Below are 23,126 nucleotides of genomic sequence, written 5' to 3'. Positions count from 1 at the left end.
TAGGGTCAAATATATTTGACTTTTTGATTTAAAACCAGATTCTCAGTAAGAAAGACATAGCACTTCCATAGCTCCTTAAGGACCAGAAACCTGAGCACTAGTAGAAGACATTACAAATTAAAATGAGCACTCACAGCATCACAAACTGCTGGTCAGAAGGGACATCTGGAGCTCATCTCCTCCACCCTCCCACTCAATGCAAGGCTACTGCCAAGGTTATATCAGGTCAGTCATACCTTTATCTGAGTCTTGAAAACCAACAAATGTGGCAAATTCTCTACCTCTCCAGCAATCCTGTTCATTCTAGAGGACAAGTTTACCCTAATATCCAACCTGCACTTCCCAAGCTACAGTATGGGGCCACTGGTCCTTGTTACAGCAGCTGCCCCTACTAAGATGAGTTACAGAAGTCTCTATCTTTGCTATTGATCCTCAAGAGTTTTAAGAGGCTTCCAGGGGAGGCCTTAAACTTCCCCTTCCAGCTGCTCCTTGGGAGTTACATGAGCCTGGACTGCACAGCACTGGCAGCTCTCCACTTGGGCCTTCCCCAGCATTTCAACGTTCTCCCTGAACTGGGGATCCCAGCTCTGGACACAGTCCAACAAAGAACTGGCTCATGCATGATCAGAACACACTGTGACCCTCATTTCTTACTCTAGCAATGCTTCTCCTTCTTTACAGCTTCCCCTCATCAAGGTATCACTCCAGTTCATAAACACAGTAATGACTTCACCACACCCAGCCCATTCTAAAAGCATTTTTAGAAATCTTTTGCTCTTGATTCTTCTGCACATCTGTATGGCTTCTATCTGCTGCACAGTAAAAAGAAAAAAAACAAACCACCAAAATCCGCACTATCTGTATATTTGAATAAAAATGATGTGCAATGTTTATTTAGCATTCAGTAGCTTATCAATGTGGCATGTCCACATACAAAATACACCTTCAGAAACTCTGCTGCATCTCATTTCTTTGAAGATGTCACCACCTACCTTCAGTGTCAAAAGGCATTCTTGGGTTACATTCTCCTCTACTCTGAAGATTCCTGTCTGTCACTGCTTGACATCTCAAGCTACATATATTTGTCCTGGCTACTTTAAAACTAACACATCTCCATGTGCTGCCCACACATGAAGAAGGGTAAGAACCTTCAGATAAAACAAAACATGGACTTTTGTGAACGTGCTTCTGAAACGAAGCTGTGTGTTGTTCCCCTCTTGATGAGTCAGCAAAGAACTTCACCGTGGGAGCCTTCACAGCTGAAGGGAGGTACAGCACTCTGGCTCACCACACACTAACAAAAGCTGTTCTTTGAGGGTCTTTCCTACCACTGCACAGCACCAGCACATCACAGAGCTGAAAAGGACACCTTCCGCTAACCCACTGCTGCCTCTTCTAAGCAGAATAAAGCCTGTCAGGGTATCCAGGTCCCAGGAAAGCAGTTTTCACTATTATCTGCATAGTACCAAATAATACCACCCAAATGCTTTCCAGAGCTATACAGATACCTGTAATTGACAGAAAACATATCTTGCCAAAACAGCTACAGGCCTCCAGAGAGGTGATTGATGCCCCAGCCTGTCATTGTCTAAGAGGCATTTGGACAATGGCCTTAATAGGGAATTGTTCTAGGTCCCTTCCAACTGCAATATTCTATTTTACAGTGAAGAACCTCTCCACAGACTTAAGGTATATTGGCCTTCTCTAAGGACTAGGATGCCTAAATAAAATCTTACATTTTGAAAGAGTCCTGCTAATTTCAAAGAAGATATGTCTTCCACTCCCATCAATAACACTCCTATTCTTTAAGGTAATTTTTCACCTCTTGAGGATACACAGGTTCTGACACTATATTAATTGTTAAGGAAAGTCATACACTGGTCTATTTCTAAAGCAGCAGCAACTACTGATGTACCTCACAGCGGGTGCCATTAGCTAGGGGATTCCACTCAACAACAACAAAGCATGAAGACTGATAATGTAGTTGCAAGTTTGCCAGAGGTGAACAAATTCATCCCTTAACCTTTACAAAGAGGTAATCCGACTTTGAAAAGCTAACTGACACACTTTACTAAAACCAATCACACACACAAACTCTCTTATCAAATAACAAAGGCAATGATCTGCTCAGACTGAAAAAAAAGACATCTTTTTCACAGCTTCTCTGCAAGTTACTTATATTGCTCTATCACCTCATTATACTTCAGAGTAAATTCATGTCTCCATCCTTAATGAAAAGCACAAGTCATAATAACTCTTCATCTTTAACTGGGATGGCCTAATTAAGTCAAGCCCTGATTCAACATGTCTCTTGCATAAACAATGCACCTAACAGCCTCTGAATAGTAAATATATTCTTCACCAATAAGGTGCTGTTTTTCCTGTAAGGAGATACTTGTATAGAACAGACTTTTACACAGAGAACTGCAGTATCTTTAACAGATAGAAGAAAATATAATTTATTGAGTTACCTAAGAAACTTCTCCACTAAACATCACTATTAAATGGTGAAAAATATGTATTTATTAAATAGTCAAAACTGCCTGACAATTAGCACAATTGCTCTGGCAACCTGCCAGGCAATTATGACATATGCAAACTAGACCTTTTCCCTAATAAACTCAAATTACAACACTTCTCCTCTGCCAGTTCTTCTGACCTTTTCAGTCCATCATTGGCCTTAGGCCTTTTTTGTACAACTGATCTGCAGTCTTTGAGCACAGCAAGCAGAGGTTGCCACACTTACACCATATGGCATTTTAATACACAGACCAGCTCATCATGAAAGCTCTTGAAATGACATGAAAATGTATCTCTCCAATAAAAAACTTAGAGAACGCATTCCATTTTTGGTGAAGAAAACCCTTTAGCAAAATAAACAAACTCCAGGCAATCCCCTCATTTAATGAGAATGTAACTTCTATTACTGGACTAAGTTCCACAAATAATCATATTACTGGACTAACTCTGCAAAAAATTATCACCAAGACAAGGTTTTATGTATGGATAAGGGATATTAACTGTTCATATATACACAGGTATTGTCAAGTTGCATCATGAACTTAACAGGCATGAAAAAAACCTGTAAACTGCTCAGTGACTATAGACAGGAAAATTATTCCCAATAATGCCTGTTTCAGACATATTTTACTATGTAAAATTTCTGATCTACTTCAATCAATTAGAATAATCTTTTTTAAATTAACATAAATTACTTTACTCCTCCAGAAATCTGAATTGCTGGAGGGGCCATATATTCCCTTTGATAAAACAAGTTTTAAAACTGAATATTCACAAGGCTGCAGAAGTTTCCAAATTTCCATTGCACAGCACAGATCATACTCAAAATATAATCATAGTTTTTTGTTACAGGTTGGCATTTTTAGCTGTAATGTACAATTGTCTTACAATATTGTCCACTCTTTCTAACTTAACTCTTGATACTAGTAAACAACGAAATGGAAGAACATCCTGTTTTAGGAATCTTCAATGTAGTAAATATAAAAATAATAGCTTCAGAGGCATGTCTAACCAGTCTTCAAATACCTGTGTACCTTGATTACAAACACGAAATTCAACTATATCTGAATATTTAGAAAACAAATAGATTAAATATCTATACTTTTTTTTTTTCAAGTTTCAAATCCGGTCTTCAAAGTCTTTATGTATGTTCAAACTGACAAATACTCTGCATATCCAAACTTCATACATCACTTTAAATCTACAAGAAAAGTGTAATCCCTTCTTCCCTCCTCATCCTTCAGTTGCAGAAACTCAGCCTCCCTTCTCCCTATAACTGAAATATTCCTATTTATTAGACTTCTACCTTCCATTTCAGTCTTTCACTCAAGGACAGGGTAAGAGGTCATTCAGGTCAGTTCTAACACTTTTTGCTTGTGTCTACCAGCCACAGAGAAACATGCTTAAAAATTCAATTTTCTATCCTGTGAATTAATCTTCTCTATTAATTTCATATTCATTGGTCAAACTTTCAATAATCCAAATTCTCTGACGTATAACAGTCTTACAAACACCCTTAAAGAATAACAGTAATGTAAAACACCACAGCCCATCAATTTATCTTCTCTCATAAGTTCAATTTCAAAAGTAGAACTAAAAAGAAGAAAATATTTATTGTACTTGCTGTCATTTTATTAAAAAGAGAAAAAACCCAGAATATCTATATCAGTCCAAAGGACTAAACGGGCAATTTTCAGCACCATCAAAACTTTTTTTAATAGTAAATCTTTTGTAGGATATGAAAGACAAGTCTTCTTCACACTGTTACGACAGTGTATTTGGAAAAAGAAGAAAAGCAAAAACAAGGCAGCAAAGCTTTGACAAAATGCTTAATTTCCTCCTGGCAATATATACACATGTTGGTGTTTCATCACCATTTACTAGCACAATAAAAATAAAGAAATAAATTGTCAAGATATATTTTAAGTATGTAGAGATGGGTTTAATCTATAAATAAATAAATTTTATATAAAAATTACTTGCCTATATGTGTAAATATATTCAATATAATAGTGTATCATTAATATAGTAATAATATAGATATTTTAGTCAGAATTCAATACAGCCCTAGACAAAAATATCATCCAAGCCCTATGCTGTTAATTAAATATTAATTGCAATACCATGGCAACAGAAACATTGTCTGTTCTCTTACTGAGACAGATCTGCTAGAAGAAACATTTGTGTTTCAGAGATAACATCCAGTATTTCCTCTAAGGCTACATGAGTCATCCTTCTCAGATTTTTGCCATAATGTTTTCTTTTAAAATAACATATCCACACTTGAGAATTAAGACAATATTAATAATAAATAATCTAGATAAAGTACTGTAGGAGAAATTCTTGCTAAAACACTCCTGCCACAGGGGAAAAAAAATAAAATAAAAACATTGTTTTGAATCAGTAGCCAAATTCCATTTAGAATAATCTGTGGGAAGATGTGTTCAATTTTGCCTTCTGGAAACTAGTCAGCGCTGGCCTTTGGCACCAGCACCTGCTTCTCAGAAGGCCAAGAAGGGAAGTGATATACATGTTTCTTAAAATCATTTTAACATCTTTGCTTCTTTCACCACCATTTTACAGAAGGTATGATTAAGGAACACATGCTACCAACTCAACCAAATAAATACAGATTTCAAATACCTGCATTATCAAAATCCTTTGGGTTTTCCTACAACTCAACGGCTAGTAAAGAGAACAGAAGCAATAAAGCATCTTTTACTAGCATTTTAAATTAGGCAAAAGGACTGACAAAGACTAAGTCTACCTTGCTGATGGCAAAATATTTTGAGACACTGTCTAGTAATAAGATTTAAGAGGATACAGTAAAATGAAGAGACTGAAAAAACTGCGTAGCTTGTTTTATAATTTTCTAAAATTCAGTATTTGCAGTATTATGTGTTATATATCTCTTACCATCTTCATTCAGGAACAACTTGTTGAATCTTAGTCCACTAGGCTCTTTCCCAACATATCTGTGCACATACTCTGTGCCAAGATCATTAACAGCAATAGCATATTTCAAAGGCTTCACGCAGGACTGAAGACAAAACGGAACTTTGGTATCACCAACAGAATGCCTGGGAAAAAAATATAGATAAAGAAGCTTGAAATTTCCTGTTTGTCAGCTGTGGCAGTAGAATATTATATCTACATCTACTCTTCAACATACAAGGACTATTAACAAAAACACCCCAAAACCCCAAATCGTGTTATTATTAAGTATCATTTTAAAGAACATAACAAAGAGATTTAAAGATTTTAACAACTGACTCTATAAGCCAACCATAACAAAGTCAGTTGCTAATGATTATTGCAGATGTAATTAAAAAAATAAGCAAATTCAGAAACAGGTCTGTACCAGGGCAAAAAAATCACCTCACACCTCTAGTACCACACTTCCCCTATGCAACTGCAAACTAAATACTCAACAGGGTACAGCTGACCTGAATATAGCCACTACACATATTTATGTCTATATAAACAAAGATGAGATACAATTTGGTTTTGGAATTTGGGGACAATAATTAAATAGTGGTAATTACATCCCCTTCGATAATGGCATAGGTATTTTATAACAATTACTAAATGCTATCTTTGGGAAAGTTTACTTTCAGCATCTGTCAGACTGCACCAAAGCATGACTCACACAAGCAGCATATGCCACATCTAGAGCAAAAGGCTTCAAGCAATCAGTTGTCTAACGGCAAAATCAGAAGTTTATTCGATTCTTTTCTTTGCAGAAAATGCGAGAAGGCTTCAGGGAACTCACATTATAAAGTTTAACATTATGCAACATTAAACATAACAAAAATAAACACTATAAAAACTTCCACTGGTACATGATATAACATCCAAAACAAAGCAAAATGCCAATTGAAAATATTCAAAAGGATGAACATTTTTAAAGTTGTTTTACTACAAATAGATTATAATTCAGACACTTAAAGAGGGAGATGAAAAAAATACTTCAGCTCACTTGTACAGCTCCTCCCCTAGAGATTACAGAGCATATGGCTAATTGGAAACAAACATACAGATCATAACAGATCACATTAAAATGATGCTCTCTCAGGAATGCCCCATTCACAAACTCAACACCTAAAAATTACGGTTCTCAGAATATTCAGTACCACCACACAACCTGCAGCCCAGCAGGGACACCTGATGAGTTGATGAGCATCTGATTGTCTAGTCACAAAGGCAGACACAGAGCTCACATTACTTCTCAGCTAGATAGTGTGAGATACTCAGATCTAGGCTCCTAACTGTCTCTGCTACACTGAATTACTAATAAAGAAAACAATAAAAGTAAGATCACTGACTATATCTAAGACTGACACACACTCTTTACAGGAGAAAGCTTAATAAACCTGAAAAGTAAAATCATATTTAGTTCTGTCCAGTTTCCACATCTTTTTCAAGAGCATGAATCAGCATTTTTTTGGTGACACATACAGATTATATAATAATGCTACAGTAAAAACATTAAAATGCAGAGAAGGAACTAACTCTTAAGAACATCAGAACCTGCACAAAAAGTAATACAGCCTGATGCACAAGTACTATCAGACAAAGGTTTGATTTCCAAATTAATACATATTAATACTACAGAAGTATTGTCTCTGTCCTGTCCTTCAAATATTCCAGCAATAAAATCTAGACACTACATTATACCTCTGTCCATCCACGGTGCAAAGGGACACACCCCACAAATCAGGGCTGAACTTGGCCAGTTGTGGAATATAATCAGCAACCTATCACAGTGTGAAACAAAGACAGAGATGTAATTACAACATCCAAAATATTTAACTATATGTTAATTAAAATAAATGTCAATGGAAAGGATAACTCAGTTGTGCCTTGTGTATCCCACTAATAATCACCTGGTATATCTAAAACTTCATTACAAATTATTATATTCACAAGATCATTATCAAATAAAACATTTTTTCAAAGTAAAAATTTCAGCATGTTCTAAAAGGTATTTGTGTTCTGTATTACAGCATGTTCAGGATTTTCAAATCATATAAAATATTTGCTTGTAACAGTCTTGGATTTTTCAACTAATTTACTGAAAATAAGCACTAGAATATTTTATTTACTAACAAAGGTACTATGTTGACAATTACTTCCGTCACACAATCCAGCCAGTTGTGTAGAGTTGCATAACTCTTCTACAAAGTATAGTCTCACAAATTATACAGCAGTTTTAGAGTTCATGTAAACTAAGGAACAATACCATTCTCATATTCTAAAGGCAAAACTCTACAAGACTGGTAGAGGTTGTGAGCTGTATTTCTGACCCAGTTTACAAGTTGTAGACATAACTCAACTTCCAAAACTTTTATCAAGTTATCAGTTTAACATTTTTCTAAAAATGTTAAGAAAAATCTGTCTTACTTAAAAAAATAATGTATTTGCTTAATATCAAGGAATCTATAGAAGTTTGAGGTTGAATTTATAAGTTACCTTTCCTCCAGATTGTTTTTTAGCACTTTCATACAGCTCATCAATATGGGAAGTAAACGACATAAAATCTGGAATGACAAACTTCCTCCTGAAAGCTTGAGTAAGCAACACAATATTACTTTGTACACACCTGCAAAAAGTTAAAAAAGTTTATTAATATTTTGACAATGTACTGTCAAAAGCCTACTTAGGTAGCAATTACATGTTATTTAAATAAGAACCCTCAGTCCCTTGAAGTTACATGCCTACAAGAACACGTCCTTATTAGAAAGACTTTTCAAATTTGCTGCTTTAAGTTGTATTATTTTTTAAATTATTTACAATAATTTCATTGCATTCACTTTTATTCCTTTCTAATTAAAGCTCTCTTTTGAAGTTTCAGCTGTGAGGCTGTACTGCAAGGTACAGCCTACCTATCTGCCTTCAAGCAGCATCTCAGCTTGCAAAAGGGATCTAAGCCACCCATTTCTTAGGATCAAGCCATGTGAAGGTTATCTAACTCAGCCCTTGTCCAAAGAAGTGCTAATTTCAGAGTTAGATCGAGCCTGTGAGGTTCAGGGTTGGTTTCTTAACTTCATTGTTTCACCATGAACTGAGTGAACACAGTGCCAAGAAACGAAACTGGAATGTGATTCCACTTTAATAAGAACAAAACCCCGTGCAGAGACTCGATAACATCTCCTAAAGTAAGCAAAAGTTAACAGTGAGCAGTTCTGCAAGTATCTTGCTTCGAACTACCAGCAGTGAAGGAATCTTCCCTGCCTTTTGCCTTTTACCCCAGAACACAGTTACACTATGTCTGTCCACACCCTCTGAACGTGAGCCCATCTGGGACATCTAAAAAAATGATAAAGTAAAAGGGAAAGGACTTATCTAGGACAAACAGAAGAAGGGAAGGATGAAAACAAGCTGAGACATGCTGAAAGTGGTGTGTCCTTGGGTGAGGGGGGGGTGACCAGGAGCAGGGGTGGGAATTGGGAGCCATTATCAGTCAGTTGAAATATGACCTGATAAAGGATATTAACAGCCCTATCCCAGTGCAAAGAAGAGAAAGGGAGGTTTAACACCAAATAAACAGTTAGCACCTTCACACCACACCTTCTGGCAGTGTTGACAAAAGCAGAAACATACTATTAGTGCACGAAAACGGGAAGTTAAGAACATCTAGGAACATGCTACAAAGAAAAACGTATCCTTCCAACGAAGACTTACTCAGAAAAGTAAAAAATTAGGGAAAAATTTTTAAGGGAAATACTTTCACTCGGAACAGATATCCCAATAATACTATTATTGAAAGTTATCATCAGTTCAAAATGAATGTGCATAAAGACCAGTGAAGAGACAGAATTACACTCCCTTTGAATTCCCCCTCTTTTTTTAAACCTTTAGTTTTAACTCCTTTGTACTTAAACGACTTTATCCCAAATTCAACTGACAGCCATTTCAAATGCTGGTAAGGCACTACTCTCCAAAAGCAAAAGAGAAATGTTAGAGAAGTTTCTGTTGCACACACTGTCACACCTTAGAAACTGCTATCTGTAATATGCCGCTTTGTTAGTTTATGTTAAAATTGCAACTGAGTTAGTTTTGTTGCAATCTGCAAAAAATCCTGTTTGTTTTTGCTCCCAGCAACCTTTAATTACAGTCACCTACACCAGGTGCAAAATCCCTTTTCAAAAGTAATTAATAATGCTGATGGCAGCTAAGTGTGCAGAAGGAGTAACAACATAATATGCACTAGATTTTAACTTCAGATGCACTTCTACATTGTCTGTACCACCTGGACAACATTATGCACTCTTATAAGAAAGAAAAAAAGTAATATCTGAGGTTCACCTAAACCTATTAGAACAACTCAATATAAAGTGTAGAAAACAACAAGGCAGTATGCACTGACATACAGTCCTCTGAGACTGTATTATGCTTCTGAAACAGGAAGGGCATTTATACACTTACAATTTACAGCAAGTCTATGAACTACTCACTGCAGTAGTTCAATCATTTTAATCTACAGATTGAAACTCACTGCAGAAATGGCTATGCTGGTTAAGGACATTACCTATTTTAACCAGTTGTTCCTGGACTCTGTCCACGTATGTATCCTGCTACTCCTTAACCCAGGCAAATCACATGAATTACAGACTAAATGAAATACAGGGGCCCGAGTAATCTAGAGGGGTATTCAGAGCAATTACTGCATGGACAAAATAACAGAGATCTTAGTACACTCCCTTTAACAGGGCATAATATTTTCAGGCAACAGAGGACATGAGCCACGACAGCCTCTAAAATTCTGCAACTACCACCTCCTCCCCACCAGAGTGTCCAACTGCTTTATATTCCAGGTAACCCTTTGAAGATGACTGGCCTCAGAAAAAGTGGAGCAGTAGGAAAAGATCACAGGGAGGAATTCAAGTAAATGAATATATTGATAAATAGAAATCTTTCCACAGTCAAATTTTACGAACAACTTGGCTCTTATCTCCCACATGGTTTTAGAGGTGTTCTAGATAGGTACACTAAAAGCTCCTACTTTGTAGTACAGGGGTTCCTACCTCCTACAGTTCAGGAGTTTTTGGAAACAGCATCTTTGGTCTCTATCATAAAGTTAGGATCACTTTGTTTCTTTCATCATACAACTTGTTACATTTATCCATTATTTTTCAAGTTCTGGCTCAGACTGCTGATTACTGTTTCCCTACACAATGGAGACCAGACCTGCTAAAAACGCAGTCTGAACTACCAATTCCAAAGAACTCTTCTGCTGTCTATACAGATGAAGGGACACCTTTTTTCCTGTTAAAAAAGTATAAGCATTACAGAAAGGTATGTGAAACTCCATGTCCAACTAGCAATATTAGGTCTGTAGAAGTGTTCAGCATATTTAAACATTTAAAAAAAAAAATGACACTATGTTGACAAATCAGATATTAACATTCTAATATAGTGGAAGTCCTCTATATCTTCTGTGATAAGATTGCTCAAATTTAATTGCTCAAATAGGGTGAAAGCATTTATTAATAGCTGGGTTAAGGTTATCTAAAATTAAAGTTTTTATCAGGATTTGCTACCTATATTGGGAGAGCAGCACAGCTGCTCAGCAGCAAACAGAAAATCCTGTTTGAGATCCAGCAACGAATTGTCAGGTTTGTGCTCAGAACATAACACACCCAGATTGCTGCTTCTGACCCACACACCAGAGGAGATGTGCCTGCCAAGACCTCAGTTCTGGGTCAATAAAGCAGGACAGACAGCACCTTGTGACAAAGGCTAACCCTACAAAGACAAGTAAGCTATTCCGAAAAAGAATAGGGTTTAAAGTTCAGAGTTATATCTGTTACTCAGTAGCCATCATCTTGTTCAAGTGTACACCACCTTCAAATTAACTGAATTTTGATTGCCTTGTGCCTTTCCTTCCCCTCCACTGACCAAAATATTGTTAGTTAAGAAACAGCACTCTCTGCAAGTCATACATTTTTCTGTTAGGAACATGCTATGACTTAAAGGAAAAGCTAAAAGTGGTTGGAGGATTTCTTACAAAGAGTATTGGAATTTTTTCTACAAATTAGCTACAGTGTCATAGAAACAGATCTAAAAAACCAGGATATGTCAAAATGAGGATGCTTTATGAGGAAGACTAGCACGTACAATCCTCCATATTTATTAAGGTGCCTAAGTTCCATCTAACAGTAGACAGTATTACTACTACTATATTAAGTAGTACCACAGCTAAGGTACCAAAAAAACAAACAAAAAAAGAAAATTAAAAAATTCACATAGCAAGCTAACTAGCACACTGCACTGCTTTCAGTAACAGGCTGTTCTCAGTGAGGTGTCACTCATGCTACAAAGACCACACGTTATGTTACACGTTACACAGATGCAACGTGAAATCCAAGAAATTTCATCAATTTATAAATTCAAGAAATTTATTGAGCCCTCTCTCCAAAATGTGCACCCCAGAAGTCTTCAAGAAATTCTGGAGATCAAAGATTAAAACCTCAAGCTGTTCTGCCTGTAACATGGAGATTTTTTTCCAAATTTTTACTATAAGTGGAGAGTACTGTAAAGCCAAAAAACTCCAAAGAAATGCAATTTTAGTAAAATTGGAGTCCAATATTTAGAACCACTACAAAGGCATAGAGAAGCAGACACCACAGATGTGTGAACTAAAGTATTTTACAGGTAATTTCTACTTGTCTTGATTGATTTAGGCAAGCTTATGCTACCACTGCTCCACATCATTTAACCTTGACACTTTATTTGACCTAGCAGCTTCGGATTCACATTTAAGAGGAGAATTACACCACTGACTTTTATGTTTAGGGAACTGATGCTTCAAAGTCCTGAGGTAAGTGCAGCCAAGGAGATAAATTATTATATTTCACACCTTAGACACTTGTAGAAGAAAGAATACAGGGAACCTGTACAAGCCTTTTCACAGCAAATGCAGTGTGCCTAGGAGGAACAGATAACTGAAGTCTGGGGTTTTATCATTTACAGAAAAGGTGGCAAAGGAACCTTCTGCTGCTGCAAAGGAAAACCTGCTATGTGAAATAAGATTCACCTCTCCATTCTCTGTATTGTCTTTATGTTCAAAACTCTTCCTACACAAACAACTGTGTAAGTTTTCTACAAATTAATAAAGTAACTACTGTCCTAACACAGAGGATCAAATCCCAGAGATGTGACACAGAACATGAGCTAATCCTGCCAATTAGCAATCACTTGTCCTTTTTCAAATGTAGAGCCCTTGCCTAAAACATAATTCATAGTTTACTTGACAAACAAGCCCTCTAGAATGCATGTCATGTAGAATGTATTCTAGTAGAAATATTTCCTTTCCAATCCATCTATATACCCAGGAAGGTTTCTGAATCTAACAATTTAGTGTTTTTACTAAGCTGACAAGTAACCAGCAAAGACCTGGTCTTGAACCTAATACAGGAGTAAAGTTAGCCCATGTTGTACCTTAAGGAAATATTCCATATCTGATTAAGGAGTTGACTGGTTTGTTATTTTGTCACACACAGATATTCATTTTTTCTCAATATATTTCAAAAAATGTTATATATATTTTAACATATATAACACATATACTTTATGTTTATAGTTATATAAATTACATAAATATAATACACATTTAACATATATTAAAATATATACAGTATATGCTTACACTATATTATATATTTTATATACTTGTATGTCTATAAAATATACAAAATGATATATGTAAATACATCTTTTTTAAACACATACATATTTTTAAATTGTAACTGAGAAGAAACAGCACTAAACAACATTAGTTCACAAATTCAAAAAAATGCTACAGATCAACAAAAATGTACCAATTTTACAAAAGAATAACCTTGATGAAAAAAGCAAGTGTCAGATATTTTATGATTTACCATGTAAATGCAATAAAAATACAGACTGAAAAATAGTCTGAAAATTTCATTTTGAGATTTAAGAGCCTCTAAAATTCCAATCTTTTGGCACACAAAAGCTTTAAGTAGAGGAGCAAAGGAGTGTGCTTGGAATCAATAGAAGACAACCTGAACAGTGCTTATACTGTTCATCTGACCACAGACTTTGCTTAAAAAAAAATAAATTACAGCATCACTAAAATATGGCACACAAATCTTTTGCAAAACAGACCAAAGGAATGTCTGCAGCCCTAACTACTCTCATCTCTCCGTATCTTATAGAAATTTCACTTCACTCTGTTTTTCATATACTCACTTTTAGCATTAACTATATACATACTCCAAACATCTCACGACACAGAAGCAGCATCCTGAACTTCAGATTAAAAACCAGTGATGCACTGAGAGAGCAGTTTTATGTAATCATACTAAACAGTCCATGGCTGCATCAATTACTTTATTTGGCATCTGACCGAGAGCTGCAGTATGGGGTCAGACACATGTGCAAACACTCACACATTAAACTCTTGTGGAGATCACACAGCCTGTCTGCTACGTGAAACCTGAGAAAAAACTCGTGTGAAAACAGCATCAAGCGTGTATGTCTGACTCCATTTCTAATTACACACTGATTTATATACCTTATGTCTCTCAAGACAGCAGTCAGTAACACATAGACAACACTCATTCAGAATCATACAGTTATATTATTGACAGAAAACTTACTTTTTAAAAAGGTCTTTGTCCAGCATAACACCATCTGAAGTTGTCTGAAGAGTCAGTCTTAACATATCCATGCACTCTTTCAATCGAGGGTCAGATGTACGTAATCCTGTAGATTTGAGTGCCTATAACAATAAAACAATAATTACTAAAGGGAAAAGATATGCTATTACAATCAAATTATCTACTGCTTGCTGTTTTTATCACTGTTAAGACACATCTGCCACTGCATTATCAACACAGACATTTTGACACCTTATTGATCCTTTGGCCCTTCTGGCTGCATTTTATGTCAAAGCATTAATGTAATTTGAAATCCACAGTGGTCTGACTACATTTTACAAAAGTACAAATACTATCCAACCCTGCCATAGGCACAAATGCTTTCAAGTATGCTCCTTTATACATCAAAGAAGTAGATAATAAAAATACACTTATTCTTTTACTTAGCTACAGAAACAGTATAAGGGAAAAAATAGTTACATTCCTTCCCACAGCTAAACATGTATAACAGAAATTCTTTGCTTTCCATTCTTGCATTTCTAATGTAAAATAACCCTGCAGTAGCCACCTTTCATACAGCACTCTGGAACAGCAAACTTACAGTTATGAATTTATGAACTGGTATTTTTTCTTGTCCTTCTGCAATAGTATAGAAAAGTAGATCTTCTAAGCTAGGAAGGAGACCTTGCTTCATTTTACTGGAAAAGAAAGAAAAAAAAGAAAGGAAAAAAATCAACATTATTTTAGTGCCTATTTTTATTCACACACATTTTTGCATTCTCAAGGAGACACATTTTCACCACCAATCTAACTGCTACCAGTAATTTCAAAGGACACTTCTATCACTGAACACAAAGCTTAATTCAGCCTTAAGAGAAAAAAATGGTAATACAAAAGTATTGTACATAAATTTTACAACAGCAAACACTCTTAACTGAACACAATCATCTATTTACTGTCATACATGTATTGCTAAGATTATATTTATATTTTTGGGGGGAGCAGATTAATCACTTATCCCTTTTCTTGATGTTACAGAGGATAGATATGCTACTTGCAGAGAATAAATTATTTGTAACGTTCAAAGACCTACGTGCCTCATCACAAAGTTGTAAGAACATACCGACCCAACTGTTTTACAGGCAAGAGAAGGAGACAGTGAATGTGCAGTACTTCCTTCAAAACAGTCCTGTTTTTAGGACTCCACAGAGGAGTCCTGAAGCCCCTGTGCTCCTGGAAGCTTATGTAAGTCACATCAGTTGCTGTGAAAGCAAGCAAAGCCATCTGCAGCACAGCACAGCCCCCTGAACCAGCTCAGGCACCAGGAGCTGCAATTCTCATCACACATACTTAGCAAAGTAAACGTGCAGTGCAGATACACCTTTAATGGTCACTGTGCTTATCAATGCAAACACACCAGCTCTCCAAAGATTCCAGGTGTCGGATATTTCACTCTGAGATACGCTCCCCCTATGACTGCAGTTTTTTTTGTACCTTAATCTCCATTTTATGTAAAATCTGAAGGAAACCTACCCAATTAAGCACTGAGATTCCTGCTAGGACAGAAAGCTGTAATACTGACAGCTTTCCCTTTAAGTCTTTGGAAGTTTATAGATTTAACCTATAAAAAGTTCTGCCCTTCCCTGATATTCCAAAGCACCCTGAAGCAGGCAGGAGCCAAAGTCTATGCTCAGCTCTTTACACTTCCCCCAGAAGTATGGCATCGTAGCACGCAGCTGGAATGTGCACTTCCAAACTGCCAGGGGCAGCAAAAGCAAAAGGATTCGGATCAGTTCTTCTAGTCCTCCGAAGCACTCAAGTTTGTTTGTAGACAACACAGTTTAGAGAAAGACAATGTTCTGATGTCTGATAAGCAAAACTAAATAAAATCAAAACAAAACAGTTCTCCAGCAAATGCACACATTAACTAAAATGCAGAGTATGAAGTCTTGCATTATTTTAGCCATCAGTTTCAAAGCTCAATCTTATAACCTAACAAAATTGGCAATACATTGTTACTATACCGTATTACGTAAAAGTTATTGCCTGAAACTAGAATGCTCAGTGGCAATTAATGTATTTTTATACATTTATGCATGTGTGTAGGTCCAAATTCTAGTCATTGAAGTTTTCACAAGATTAGTAATTCTTTGAATAACAGGACTCAGAGTTATAAGGGCAAAAATAAAATGCTACAACTAAGCACAGACCCCAGGTAGGCCAATTCAGTCTTACAGACTGATGTTTAATCCTCTTTCCTCTCCCAATAATTAAAGAAGTCAGATCTATGATTATTTTTAATAAAAATCTGATTATATCCAAATACACTTTTAAATTTAAGACAACCTCTAGATCGCCCTTGCCTGCCTCCCTCCTTCCCTCATAACTAGCCGTGAAAGCCAGTAGTAAAAAAATATCACCTCTCATTTTCCAATTTAAAACACTGCACTTATACACAAGAACAGAAGACAGCTTTATAAGCCAACAGAACTTTCCTTGTCTTACAGCCTGGATTTTTTTTTTTAAATTATGCTGGCTGACTAATGCACAGACAGGCTGGCAATTCAACCAACACAAACGCTTGCAACTACCTCAAATTACTGAGCGCCCCTTTTCCTTCCACACAGCAAATTTCACCTCCAATCTTCTGAGAACAGTATGTCCAGTCAAGCCAACAGAACCAGAAATACCCAAGGCACCAATTAAAGCTTCGCTCTGTGTTCTGCATCTTAACTCTTCAGGTACCCAATTCTAAAAGTCAGGCTAAGTTACATGGCCTACACCCCGACATCCCCACCATTTACACCAAGCATTTAACTAAGCTCCCCACAGTGTCAAGATTCCATGCTTTAAGGAACGTCACTGGACTGCTGAAGGTCTGGCAGAGGAAACTTTCCTATTTCACTTTGGCAAAACAAGCCACCAAACACACTGTGAGATTTTAACTGATTACCTATTTAATTGGACATTTCTGAGCAATTAGTCAGAATTTTACAGCTGTCCCAAGTATGGAATTTCTATCTGAAAAGGTGCAGAAAAACACTTCACACATTTGACCAAGATTTTATCGGCATCTTCATAAGATTTTACACAGCATAAAATCTTTTGACATGGTTTCCATGTCTTTTACATCTGCTGTTGTTCAATATTGGGTCACTCGGCCTAATTAAACAATGGATCTGCACTGACTAACCAAAGCAAAGAGGATGACATTCAATATATTTACAGAAAAATTCCTTTTTGTCAAATAGTCCATCTTTTGATAAAGTTTATCAGCTAAATAGAGGTGAAAAGGCTTGCTCTGCAGTTTATCAGATCAGTGATGCCAGTAACTAATATTTGCTTAACCTAAAAGATGTGTGTTTTGGCACCATGAATACACTTAGCAAGATAATTCCATTCAGCACATGTAAAAAGCTGTTTTTCAGGTCAGGGAACTTGCAATTTTCACAGTCAAATTAAGTGGAAATTCCAGTCTACCTGATTCCATGAATAAAGATTTTTGATACTTACTTCCCTTCTTTAAAAAAAAATAAATAAATAATTAAGCACCAGACTATTATACAACTACACTTCTTTGATCGTATTCTAATCTGTGGACCACAATACTGGTGGATGGTCCACACTGCTCTTTAAATACAAAGAAAAAAAAGAACATAGGAACCCCAAGCACAAGGTCTTTGCAGTATATATCATTCCTTCCTTCAACTCTTCTTTTGCATCAGTACAGTGTTAACAATCAGACTCCAGGGAGGATTTCATTTTAACAAATGCTGAATTCTAATTTCTACAACAGAAACAAGATTACATTTCAAATACTGTGAAACATTGCTACTTTCTACATCAAGATGTAACTGCCAAAATGCAGACCAGGATTTACAGAACAACAAATGATATACAGATATGATATTGCTAATAATACTTTTAGGCCTGTTATTAACCATCAGGCATCGGTCATAAAAATATGAGGTCACAATTACTGTCACAAACAATGGTCCCTCAGGGGTCTGTTCTGAGACCAGTGCTGTTTAACATCTTCATCAGCGACACAGACAGTGGAATCAAGTGCACCCTCAGCAAGTTTGCTGCTGACACCAGGCTGAGTGCTTCAGTGGACAAGCCTGAGGGATGGAATACTATCCAGAGAGAACTGGACAAACTCAAGAAGCTTGCCCGGGTATGAACATCATGAGGTTCAGTAAGGCCAAGTGCAGGGTTCTGCACCCAGGTCAGGGTGGACACTGGTATCAACACAGGTTGGGGGATGAATGGATTGAGATCAGCCTTGCTGAGAAGGACTTGGGGGTGCTGGTGGATGAGAGGCTGGACATGACCCAGCCATGTGCACTCACAGCCCAGAAAGCCAAATGTGTCCTGGGCTGCATCCAAAGCAGTGTGGGCAGCAGGTCAAGGGTAATTCTGCCCCCATACTCCACTTTGTTGCCACCCAACCTGCAGTGCCGCATCCAGCTCTGGGGTCCCCAGTACAGGAAGGACATGGACCTCTTGGAGCAGGTCCAGAGGAAGGCCATCAAGATGATAAGGAGGATGATCTCCTATGAGGTAAGGCTAAGGGAGTTGGGGTTCTTCAGCCTGGAGAAGGCTCCTGGGGAACCTCATTGTGGCCCCCTTCATAAAGGGGGGTCTATAATAAAGATGGGTACAGACTTTTTAGCAGAGTGTGTTGTGACAGGACAAGGCGTAATGGTTCTAAACTAGAAGAGGGTAGATTTAGATTAGCTATAAGGAAGAAATTTTACGATGAGGGTAATGAAATGCTGGAACAGGTTGCCCAGAGAGGTGGCAGATGCCCCACCCCCAGAAACATTCAAGGTCAGACTGTTCTGAGCAGGTTCTGAGCAGCCTGATCTAGTTGAAGATGTTCCTGCTCATTGCAGAGGAGACTGGACTAGCTGACCTTTAATGGTCCCTTCCAACTCAAACCATTCTGTCATCCTCTGAAAGCTGCAAAGGCTGCAAACCACAGTCAGCAGCTACTCTACATAACACAGGCACTTTGAAGAAGTTGTCATACTACAGACAAATGTCTCCAACCAAGAGATACAAACACTTGTCAAGTCACTAAATAACTACTTTCTGTACCCTTGCATAGTGAGACACTGATCCAGTAGCAGCGGTGGGTAACTGTTTACCCAAGAACTTACCAAGATTCAAGAAAAAACTATGTATTTATAAACTTAGATCAAAGACAGACAGGTTTAATAGATATCAAAGTGTTTATGGTAAAACCAAGAACTGTTGCTTCAAAACCTTGGACTCTACAGGAGTTATGAATGGTCCAATGAAAGTGCATTTCCAACAGTTTCTTGCATTTCTGAGTATTCCATATTCCAACAGGAGCACCAGTTAAATGAACCATTGCCTGGTTACTACAGTAATTCCTCTGGAATCTGGTTTGGCTGCAAAAGCAGAATTTATTTTTAAAGTTATCTCCAGAATTCACGTCTGCCCTTAAAAAAGAGCACTACCACTCCCTTGTCATTAAAAAAAAAATTTAATAAAACACTCTTTTATTCATTTTGCTATATTCCACATACTAGTACCAACCACTACTGCAATTTAGTATAAAAAGTTAGAATTTAGCTTTTAAAAGTTAAGGTTGCTCATATTTTGCTCCTCCCTGTCACCTTAATCAAGGCCTTTGCCATTTAGAAATAGCTTATACAAAGATAAAATGTTTGATCCTTTTCCTGTCCGGTGTGAGGTGAACAATGCACACTTATTCTGAAAGTAAAAGTAAACAATGCACAGTTATACTGAAAGTAGAAGCAAACACTATTAAATATAACATGAGGACACCACCAGAATACTGTGTTTTAATAACTCAGGCATGAGCATAGATATGACTGCATTTTAATCCAGGGTCTTCATTAATTAAATTTACCAGTCTATGACCACTCTCAGTTTAAGCTCCATTATTTTTTCTCTCCAAAATATATTAAGTTTCAGTTGGATACACAGTGTGAAGGCTGGATAGCAGGGATAAGGAGGTGGTGGAGATGTTTCGGAAAAAATGCACAAGGGGATCTGGTTATGCAATGGGATACTAGTTATTTCATCAGCCACAGACCTCATAAATTATTCCCTCTATGAGGAATTAAACTGTTCTAAATTTCTGTATAGTCTTTGCACAAAACATTGTAGGTGTTCACTTGTAACTCCTACTCTCTGTACACAAGGACTGTCAGGCAAGGAAACAAGCAATAAAACCTTAGTTCTACCTTTTGACACTGTGGGTTATTCCAGTATCCTAGAACTTCAAGATCAAATAGAGAAAAATAATCCCTCAACACTAACAAGCAAAAACACGAAGTGTAAAAAGGACTACTGTCCTTCTAGCTGGGTCCACAAACCATTAGCCTAACACAACTCACATGTTAGATACTCCAGGTGGCAAGTGCTGGAATCAGCAGAATACAGAGACTGCACTGACTTAGCCCAGTTGACAACACAGACCAGAAACCTGTCTTTTGAAGAACTTCCCTTTTCTTCTCAACCCTGTACTCTGTCTTAATATAGCAATGATTTCCACATGTAACGTACCACTTACTAATGCTTAAGGAAGATTTTCATAGTTCTGCATTAAGAAAAATACAAATGAAAGTATCCAGCAGCCTGACTAATGTGCCACCAGGAATTCCTGCACAGCCTGAAATGAAAAGAAAGTTTCCAGCTTTTTCCTTGTTCATAACTATATGCTAGACGTTTTACAGATTTTCTCCTTGTTCTTTTTGCAGTAAGGCTCAAAGAACAAGCACCTGACTTTCAAACATACCCTTTTGTCAAAAGCCAAAAGTGATTAAAAGTGTTTAACTGGTTTGTGACTACATAGCTTGAGCACACATTAAAAATTATAGAACTTCCCTAATTGACGCTAGTTGTAGGAAGCTGGTAACAGCTCAGTTTAAGAAAATGTTACCTCTTCAATAAATCACCTCTGCAGCACCTCAAAAACCCACCACAGCTGCCATGCTGCTTTTTTCCAAAGTTTTTAATGGTACTGTGTGTATTTCTTATTGAAAACAAGTGCAACCTGAGCCACAGCTGAATAATTTTTTGTTCCAAAACATTATGCACAGAGCCAATTTGAAAAGGACACTTCATATTTGTTGAACAATAGTATAACACCCAAGTGATTGTGCATTATATTGTACATGGTTACATAACCTGACATGCATGCATTTTTTAAGGCATCTGACAGCAGAAATTGTAAGTGATGCCTAAAGAAGGCTACACCTCATTAAACCAAGCTGAGCAGCTATGGCCTTCGGTGGGAAAAAGGGGAGAAGAACAAGGTGATGGTCTCCTTTCCATCTGCCATCTTGAAGGAGTACAAGTTCATGCTAAAAACAAACCCAACAAACCACAGCTCAAAAACAGAACTATTAACAAGCTAAGGACTGAAGCCTTCCTGACAGGCCTTGTGGAATCTTTTCCAGACTTCCTCCTAGCGTTAGACTAACAGAGACTTTGCTCAGTGTAAAGACAAGGTACTCCTTTTTTGGCTCTATTTCTTCTGTCATCTGCTTTTTTCATAAGCATAGCAAATTCTGGGAAAGCGGTCTGGGGTTAGATTTTAATTATGCCACCCCATACAGGATGCCTACAGGAGAGCCATGGGCCACATTTCAAACACACACAAAGGATGTGAGCCCTCATGGGGCTTGCAGTTAAGCTGTCAAACTTCTTTTAAAAGGTTTTCCGAGATACTAAATGCACCCAGGTTCAAATAAGGAATGGGCAAACTGTCAGACAGGGTGGTAGGAAACGAACAAGACTTTCAAGGACTGCATAATGCTGAGGACTAACAGAGCAGAGTGCTCTGCCAATCCATTTACCTCATCATCATACTCTATCCCTAGTATCCACTACCAGTCATTACCAGGGATAAAAACTGGAGCTGATGCATCTGTCCCTGACCTTTTTTTTTAAAGACTGTTTCAGGTCCTGAGTGGAAGAATATTAACTTCATAAACATATACAGCCTTATCATTCTATTACCTGCACGTATCTTTGTCACTAAGGGACAATTAAGGACCTCTTGGCACAGACACACATCCTGCAGCACCTATGAATAACTGTACTCACCACCAATGGCTGGTAATATCTGTCCCTGGCTGCACTAGACCACAAAATCACGGAATTGTTAAGGTTGGAAGGGACCTCTGCAGACCATCCAGTCCAACCCCTTTGCCAAGGCAGGGTCACCTCGAGCAGGTGACACAGGAACGCGTCCAGGTGGATGTAGACGTGGAGGAGACAGCGCTGCAAAACTTTCAAGGCAGCACTACGCACCACGTACACTGCCTTTAATAATTAATGCAAGATGACACAGCTTTGCCTTCTCCTGGGAAACAGTTTTAGGCGAGCAGCAGCGCTAGAAAGAACGCCCTAGCGCACACTGCCTGCTCCGAGCCTCACATGGGTGGGAGGGACCCCGGGACAAGGGGATGTCGGGGACCCCAGGGAGTGGTGAGAGGAGCCCCGGGGGGCGCACACGCTCCCCCGCCACGGGGCTGCGCTTCCCTCCCGCTCCGAGCCCGCCCGCCGTGACCCGCGGCCGCCGGGAAGCGGCTCTGATGGACCCAGGACCGCCGGGTCCCGCACCTGCCAGGGCAGCGCCCGCCCGGCCCGGCCCGGCCCCTTCCGCAGGCACCACGCGTGCATGGGGAGGCGGCGCTCACATGGCGCCTCCGCATCATCCCCCGCGCCCGCCGCCCCCTCCGCACTCACTTCTCGCCGCCGCCGCCTCCGGCCACCTCCTTGCCGCCGTGGTTATTGTTGTGCCCGCTGTCGGCGGGGGGCTCACCGGGAGCCGCCGACGGCGCCTGCGCCCCCTTCCCCGGCTCCTCCAAGGCTCCCTCCGAGCGGGTGCACAGACCCCGCGCCCCCGGCAGCGCCGCCGGGCCGCGGCGGGCGGCGGGCGGGCTGGCGCCGAGGGCGGCGAGCGGCGGCGGG

At 38.4% G+C, this 23,126-nt stretch overlaps 1 protein-coding gene across 2 annotated transcripts in view; it reads right to left on the bottom strand.

The window, feature by feature from the left end:
• The window catches only part of GLS (glutaminase), a 68,263-nt gene that overhangs the window by 40,294 nt on the left and 4,843 nt on the right, over window positions 1–23,126 (bottom strand). For both annotated transcript variants that reach the window (XM_027637236.1, XM_027637237.1), the window contains exons 2-6: window positions 14,749–14,845; window positions 14,148–14,269; window positions 7,993–8,122; window positions 7,198–7,277; window positions 5,437–5,600 (exon numbers count right to left, since the gene is read on the bottom strand). In XM_027637236.1, coding sequence (XP_027493037.1) covers window positions 5,437–5,600; window positions 7,198–7,277; window positions 7,993–8,122; window positions 14,148–14,269; window positions 14,749–14,845 — 593 coding nt within the window. The remainder of the gene's footprint in view (window positions 1–5,436; window positions 5,601–7,197; window positions 7,278–7,992; window positions 8,123–14,147; window positions 14,270–14,748; window positions 14,846–23,126) is intronic.

The sequence above is a fragment of the Corapipo altera genome, unplaced genomic scaffold (assembly GCF_003945725.1).
Source record: "Corapipo altera isolate COAL_440 unplaced genomic scaffold, ASM394572v1 45, whole genome shotgun sequence".
Classification (NCBI taxonomy): domain Eukaryota; kingdom Metazoa; phylum Chordata; class Aves; order Passeriformes; family Pipridae; genus Corapipo; species Corapipo altera.
This window is presented reverse-complemented; position numbering and strand designations above follow the sequence as displayed.